The sequence below is a fragment of the Octodon degus genome, unplaced genomic scaffold (genome assembly GCF_000260255.1).
Source record: "Octodon degus isolate 3935 unplaced genomic scaffold, OctDeg1.0 scaffold00080, whole genome shotgun sequence".
NCBI classification, from domain to species: domain Eukaryota; kingdom Metazoa; phylum Chordata; class Mammalia; order Rodentia; family Octodontidae; genus Octodon; species Octodon degus.
The window spans coordinates 11,099,294-11,106,745 of NW_004524656.1; the positions used below are offsets into that span (position 1 = coordinate 11,099,294).

Here is a 7,452-nt window from a genome sequence, read left to right on the forward strand (position 1 = left end):
AAAAATAAATTTACAATTCATAAAAGCTAAATTCTGGAAGTAGCCTATATGTCCATAAACAGATAAACAGATAAAGAAAATGTATTTATACACAATAGAACACTGTTTAGCCACATATAGGGTAACTTCAGTCACCTGTAGAAAAGTGGATATAACCTGAGACCATATTAAATGAAATAAATCAGACACAAAAACATCTCAAGGTTTCTCTTACATGGAAAACCCAAAAACATACTTTAATGAGGAAAATAAAAGACAATACAAAATAGGAAGTCAGACAGCCTACCACTGGGCAGGGAATGAGAAGACAGGAGTACAGAGGAAGGGAAGTCAGAGGAAAGGAAAAAGAATCAGGATGTGCCACACACACTGAAGGTAACCAATATGTACAGCAAATACATACTGATAAACATTAAAAAATTAAAATTACCTGCTAGGAGACGTAGATGTAGGGCTTGAATTTCCAACATGATGCTGGGGATATAAGCTGACATCCTGTGAGGCATGACTACTTCCTAAAATAATTTCAAGAATTCAAATAGAAAACTTAATTTCAAAGTATTTCTCCACACCCCAAAGGGGTAATTACAGTTTAAAATTAAAAATTTCAAGTTACTATAAACTTCTTTACAGTTTTAAAAGTATGTAATACCAGACAGCAAAACAAAGCATTCCAAACAGGGCAACTTCTTGTGTAAGCATGCAGCCTAGCCATATTCCAGACCTCTCACTAAACTGTAAGACAGAATACACAGAAAGTTTCACCCTTACAGGATCAAGAATTGAAATGTGAGAAAGTAACTTACAAAGCAGCCAGAATAAGCACTTTCAGAAAATAACACATACTCCTTTAAAAAGCATGAATCCAAACTCAAATGCCTTTAATAAAGCTTGTCATTTATTTTCAGTGAACCATATTGAAATTTTTAAGTTTTAAATTTTAAATTATCAAAATCCATGTGTCAATGTAACCCATTTTGAGAGATTAAGTCTATTTTTTAAGGCTAAGTATTTTACCCAGAAAATGGCTGCTTAAAACTGAATAATAAATTTAAAAACAAAAAGCATAGTAGCAAACAACCCTTCTCCCCCTATCATGGAAGAGTTACCTGATCTAAACTGAATTTTGATGGGCCTTCCAAAAAGTTTGATTCCATTAAGTAGATTCATTGCATAAGGAACAGATACTTCATGTTTAAAATTCACAAACGCAAATTGCTTTGGTTTACCATCCTTATCTTTTGGAATTTTCACCTTTATTACTGGCCCAGCCTACAAAAAAGTGTTGAGAATTTAAATAAGGCAATGTCAAAGAAACACTAAAATTTCACAAGTAAAAAGAGAACACAAAGCTTAAAAACAGACGCATAATCAAAAACTGAAAAGAAAACGGCTTTTTACTTTGGTCAGACTGAAAATCTTAAATGAACTTATTTGAAGAAACGGGCCAATAGGGGCTAAAAACGCACTCAGCGAAGTGACTTTTCACACCATATAACTTTAAAAGGTGACCAACAGGTAGCATTTTCCCACTGCATGGGAAAAGAGAAACGACAGTACATGAAAGTGATTTTCTCACACTAAAAATTCCTTCTGCATCGATGAATCATACATAACCAGTGATGGGGGTGACTGGGTTGGGAGCACAGGGGTGCTTAGGAGAACTTTTCACGCCTTTTAATACAGAACACTACTAAGCTGCTTTTCTACGTGGCATTTGTGGTTCTCAAGCTATGGTAATAATAATGCAACTCCGTAACTGATTCAGGCGCTAGCAGACACAGAAAGCGAACCAAAGACAAGCGACCCTTAAAAAGCCGGAGACAGGCACGCCCCGAGCCTGCGCCCGAACCCGCCCGCCACAACGCCCGCCGGCGGCTTCCTCCGCTGCCTCTCGCCTTCTCTCGGACGGCTCCACCTGCGTGCGGTGGATAATAAAGCGACACCCGGCGAGCGAGCGCCGCGTTCCCGCCGCCCCGGGGCGCCTCCGTCCCCAGCCAGCCCACGCGCGGGGTTGCTGACCGCCACGCTCCGGCCGGGACCGCGGGCTGGCCGTGGGGCCCTAGCAACCAGGGCCACCGAAGGCCACGGGGCTGACCCCACCCGCCACTCACCTGGTGGAAAAGCTCAAAAAGCAGCTCCTCGGTCACTTTCGTTTCGAGGTTGCCCACAAAGAGAGTGCGGTCCGCCTCCGCAGCCGCAGCCCCCATCTCAACGTCTCCCCCTCCCCACCCAGGCGGAAGGGTCGCGGGCGACAGAGCGTCTGAGCAAACTCGAAAACCCCACGTCCCGGCGCGCCGGCGTCCTGACGTAAACGCCCTGACGTAAACGTCCGTCACGCCCGATTGCGGGCGGTGTGGGCGTGCGCGCGCGCAGTGCGCCTGCGCTCAGTGCGCCTGCGCACAGGCCCAAGTTGGGTTCTCCGTGGGCTTCGCGTTAGTTATGGCGTCCGGCGTAGGTGGTGGCCTGTACGTCAGGGTCGGGCTGAAGTGATCTGCCGAGCGGCGAGGAAGCTGCCCTGACCCACGGACGCAACGTAGGTCCTGCCAGTAGTGTTCGAAGATGGCCCTGAACTACGTGACACTGTCCGCCGGCGATCGAGGGAACTGGGTGGCCCGCAGCTCCTCCCCAGCCGGCCTCGGCCCCTCGGCCTCAGCGTTGGCCATGGTCGCTGGAGACGGCTTCCTCGTGGGCAGACCTGAGCCTGGGCACGGGCCTCGGCGGGCGGTGCGACTGGGCGCCCCCAGCGAAGGCCGCCGAGTGCCTGGGGGCCCGACCCGCCTTCAAAAAGGCAGAAAGGTGAAGGGCGGGAGCCGAGTCCGCCCCCCGAGATTCGCTCCCTACCCGATCCCCAGGGCGCGCCCAGTCTGTTAAGTGCGCTTGGAAGGCCCTCGACTCGCATTTCAGCCTAAAACCAGTGCTTCCCGTTGCTCAGCTTGCAAACAAGGCCACTCTAATACCATTTCTTGGTGTAACAGCAGTTTTATTTTTTAAAAGGATACATTTTCATTTTAATATAAAAAATTATGTATGCGCTCTTAATACAGCCTAACTCAAAGAAAACTAAGTTAATCCAAATGTAGTCGGAAAGATCAGCTCGGGAAGGAAATAGAAGGGATTTTCTTTGTAGCTGGGCAGCAATTCTATAACTCGTCTTGTGATTACCTTTCCAGTGGTGTCTCACCGAGGTTACGTTCCAAACACCCCTAAGATCATTAGGGAAGTAGCGACGTTACGTTTATTTTAGTATTTATATATATTTAAAGCCTTAAATATTCATATTTCCCCACACTCTTATAAGCCTTTCCCACACTTTTAAAAACACAGTGTTCTTAACCATTTTCTAAACTCGTAAACCTACGTAATTTTAACATATGTATACTTTTCGGTACTGCAACATCCCACAATACAGCGAAAAATCCATGATAAATAATTTCGTTTTTTTCAATGTCTTTGGTACAGGGTCTCACAGTGCAGCTCAGATTTGTAGTGATCCTGTTCTCAGCCTCCCCAGCGCTGGGATTACAGATGTGTGCCACCACTCCTGGTCTGGGTGGCCAGCTCAATGCAGTGCAGCCTGTGGTGCCAGGACCACTGTCTGCACTTGCCTAAGCAGATGCTTAGTCCACTGAGCTATCTTGCCAGCCCTAGATTATTATTTTTTTTTTTAAATCCCACAAAACAATGACTCTGCAAAAGTTGAATTGTGTAATAGCAAAGGACTATTGTATATGAAACTTTTAATTCGAGCTTTTTTTCATAGCTTTCTTCCTCTTTACCTCAAACTCTTCATTGTATTGGGTTAGCGGAAAAAAAAAGAAATGCTCCATTTTGATAAACTGGCTTAGCCTTCCATTCATTTTTTTCCCCAGCACTTGACATGTTCCATCCTCTCCATGTTTTATATCTTAGGGAATACCTAAGACACCAAACTTCTGTGTTGGCCATTACTGATACCCCCACCAAAAAAACCTAAGCCTTAATAGTCTTTAAATTATTCCCTTTGCTAAATGGTATTGAAAGAGTTTTAAGTGCCAATTCTTTAAGCAAATAAGACTAGCTTTATTCCCAGTAGATTTTTGTCTGTGTAGGCTTTCTTAAAATAGCTATTATCACATTAGAAAAAGAGAAACCAGGCAGGGCATAGTGGTACATGTATGTAATCCAGCATGAGAGGCTGCAATGGAGGAGGTAGGCTCAAGTTCATGACCAACATGGGCTACAAAGTAAGCTCAAATCCAGCATGAGCTGCAGAGCAAGACTCTGTCTCAAAAAAACAAAAAAATAAACATAAATTGGAGAACTTCCATAACAGAGGTCTAGAAACCTGATTATAGGAAGGAAGGTTAAGAAAATAATATTAGCTTCTTATTGTATAATACTTGCCAGGCAATGTGTCTAGGAGACATTACACATTGTTTATTGAGGTTACTATGGATTCATTCTGAGCATGCTACTGCCTGTATTAGGTGAATGGGATAAAATAGTGAAAAAGATAGATAAGGACCCTGACTGTAATTAATGGAATGCTCTTATGTTATTCTCATATCCGTCCAGGACAAAGTTATACTATCATTTTTTTCTGATAAAAGATATGAAGTAAATTTTCCAAGGTCAGACAGCTACAAAATGGTAGAATGTTGCAGCCTTTCACTAAGGTTCCTCATTAGAGCCACACAGTACAAGTTATCTGAGTGACCATTTGCTCAGTTTTCCTGGCAGTAATATATAACTAATACTATTCCAGATACCTAAAAAATTAGCTAATAATACACAGTGAATGCCTTTGGCTGAGTATTATGAAAACTCATTGTTGAAAAGTAACTATAGGACTAGTGTGATAGCTCAGTAGACTAAGCACCTGCTTAGGCAAGCACAGGGACCAGCGTTCAATCACCAGCACTACGTGCTGCCCAGGCCCCCCATCCAGGTGTGCTGAGCTGGCCAATGAGTCGGCATGGTGGCACACACCTGTAATCCCAGTGCTGAGGAGGCTGAAAACAGGAGGATCACTACAAGTCTGATAAGACACCCTGTACCATGTACCGTGTAGTGACACCCTGTACCAAATACATAAAAAAACTACACAAATATATGGAGAGAGTTGGTTTTGTTGTTCATTTGAGACAGCATCTTGCTGTGTAGTTGAGGCTGGCCTTGAACTTGTGATCCTTCTATCTCAGCCTCTGGAGTCCTGGGATTACTGGCATGGGCCACCATGTCTGGTTACTATGGGTTTTAGATTGAACCAGAATAATAAAATTGAAGCTAAAAGTATGGAGAACTTTCTTAAGTTAGACATTTATTAAACATGTCTATTAGTGGAAAATAACACCTTGGGAGGTACAACATTAGTTATCAGAAAATTCAAATACAGACTGAGTTCTGTCAAAGATTTTGTCAAAGGAATTCTAATGGAAAGTAGGGCTGGATAACCAGGTGCGGTGGTGCATGCTGGTAATCCTACCACCTGGTAATTCCGCCACCGGAGAGTTGTGTGAGTAATAGCATCCCCTTTCCCTGGAGTGTCCTAGTTTGCTGCAGTAATCAACCTGTGCCGTCATTTCTTATTAGTCACTTTCCTGTAGCTGGGACAAAATACACCCACCATTCACAATTTAAGATATTGGCCCAGTTGGCTGCATATAGTCATCTTGGAGATGATTTAGCAATAAATTGTCTTTAGATCATTTTTCTTAGCTGGTCATGGAATGAGGCTGAGGTTTACAAATGAGGGAACAAAAATCTGACATAAGGCTACCCAGAAGTGGTCACATCAGGTGATCCGCACTTGTAACAGTAGCTGCTTAGGGGGGTGAGGCAGGAGGGTCTCAGTAAGTTCAAGGCTAGCCTGAGCTACACAGCTTGTTCACAGCCAGCCTGACCTATATAGCAAGACTCTCTCAAAGTAGTTGGAGGCCAGCCTGGACAATTTAGTGAGACTATCTCAATATACAGAATGGTTGGAGATGTAGCTCTGTGCTCCCTGAGTTTGAATGCCTAGTTGTTGTTTTTCTTCCCTAGTTTTTTGTTTTTTTTTTTTAAGCACAATAGAGAATGACTTTCTGACAGAGTTATCAAGAGTAGGGATTGGGTAAGTAATAGTATATTGTTAAAAAAATTAATATACTGTGCTTGTTTGGCAAAAGGAGACACTCCTCATAAATGTTCCATTATTTTAAGTCTAAATGAGTAGATCTAAGTTCTTGTTTTGACATCCAAGTTACAGTGTCAAGTCACCAAGGCTTATTGGAGAAGCAAAAACCAACATCTTTCCATGAAGTTACCTAAAGTAAACCATATTATTAAAAATCCACATAAATACACAAAATGAACTCTAATACCAGTGATATATTTTTAAATAAAAAATGTATTTACTTAGAAGCATTCAGGATGTCAACAAAACAGTTGACTTTTTTTCTTTTTGCAATTAAACAGTGGTATTCAGTTAACAATTATTTCATATAAGCTGCATCAGAGACAGCTGAAGATGAAAAACCTCCGTCCTCATATATAATTTGTGCTATGCACCAATGAGAACCTGCTTTAAATTTCCATGCCAACTTACAACCCCCACACTGTACCAGGCAAGGTTAGAGGCTATTGAAAATACCACTAGGATTGGGCTAGCTAAGGACACATTCAAAAAATAAATACACATTCAATCATGTGTTAACAACAACAACAAAAAAAATGGTACATTTTAAAAACGAATCTTACACAGCCTTATACTTCAATATTTTTCTTCAAAAGGAGTGAGTTATGGGGGGGTTAAATGCTTTATAGATGAAAAAACTGTGCTACAACCAACTTATTCATTTTCTTCATCCTCATCCTTTTCATCTTTTTTCATCCTCATCTTCCTTCTCTTCCTCCTCCTCTTCATTCTTTTTCTTCTTTCAGCTTTGACAACTACCTTTTTTGCTGCATCAGGTTTTCCTTTAGCCTGGTAAGCAGCAATGTCCTTTTCATACTTTTTCTTCAGCTTAGCAGCCTTCTCATATGGCTGCTTGTCATCTGCTGCAGTTTTATTCCACATTTCTTCAAGCTTTTTTTTTTTTTTTGCGACATCACCAGTGGAGAAGCCAGGATGTTCTCCTTTGATTTTTGAGCGATACTCAGAACAAAAAAGGCTGAAGGAGGCTTCTTGGGTGCATTGGGATCCTAGAACTTTTTTGTTTCTTTTAAAATTTTATTTTGTGTTGGGGGGGGGCCAGCTCAGCCCACCAGGGGGCGGGGCTGGCTGGCATGTGGTGCTGGGGGATGGAACCGCGGTCCCTGTGCTTTGCCAAGCTTGTTCTAAGTAGGTGCTTTAGACCACTGAGCCATCTCACCAGCCCTGTTTCTTCTTTAGGAGGAATGTAAGTTTTCATTTATCTTTCATAACGGGCCTTGTCCACTTTTGCCATGTCTTCAAATTTCCCTCTTTAGCAGACGTGGTCTCTCACCTCT

At 42.5% G+C, this 7,452-nt stretch overlaps 2 protein-coding genes across 2 annotated transcripts; one reads left to right on the forward strand and one right to left on the reverse strand.

The window, feature by feature from the left end:
- Positions 1 to 426: 426 nt before the first annotated feature.
- Rbm7 (RNA binding motif protein 7) lies at positions 427 to 2,561 on the reverse strand. Its single transcript, XM_023721165.1, has 3 exons — positions 2,115 to 2,561; positions 1,110 to 1,272; positions 427 to 515 (listed from the first exon to the last, which is right to left on the reverse strand). Exons 1-3 carry the CDS (start codon positions 2,208 to 2,210, stop codon positions 427 to 429), a joined length of 348 nt encoding a protein of 115 aa, XP_023576933.1. The 5' UTR covers positions 2,211 to 2,561.
- Position 2,562: 1 nt separating this feature from the next.
- CUNH11orf71 (chromosome unknown C11orf71 homolog) lies at positions 2,563 to 2,874 on the forward strand. The gene has a single exon (XM_004636555.1). It carries the CDS (start codon positions 2,563 to 2,565, stop codon positions 2,872 to 2,874), a length of 312 nt encoding a protein of 103 aa, XP_004636612.1.
- Positions 2,875 to 7,452: the final 4,578 nt, after the last annotated feature.

Bases quoted from the DNA above. Each gene is read 5' to 3' on its own strand.
- Rbm7 (XM_023721165.1), bottom strand. From the start codon at position 2,210: ATGGGGGCTGCGGCTGCGGAGGCGGACCGCACTCTCTTTGTGGGCAAC. The intron at 1,273-2,114 runs GTGAGTGGCGGG...ACTTTTTTGTAG, and splicing joins TTTTTGAGCTTTTCCACCAG to GCTGGGCCAGTAATAAAGGT. The intron at 516-1,109 runs GTAACTCTTCCA...AAATTATTTTAG, and splicing joins CAAAATTCAGTTTAGATCAG to GAAGTAGTCATGCCTCACAG.
- CUNH11orf71 (XM_004636555.1), top strand. From the start codon at position 2,563: ATGGCCCTGAACTACGTGACACTGTCCGCCGGCGATCGAGGGAACTGG.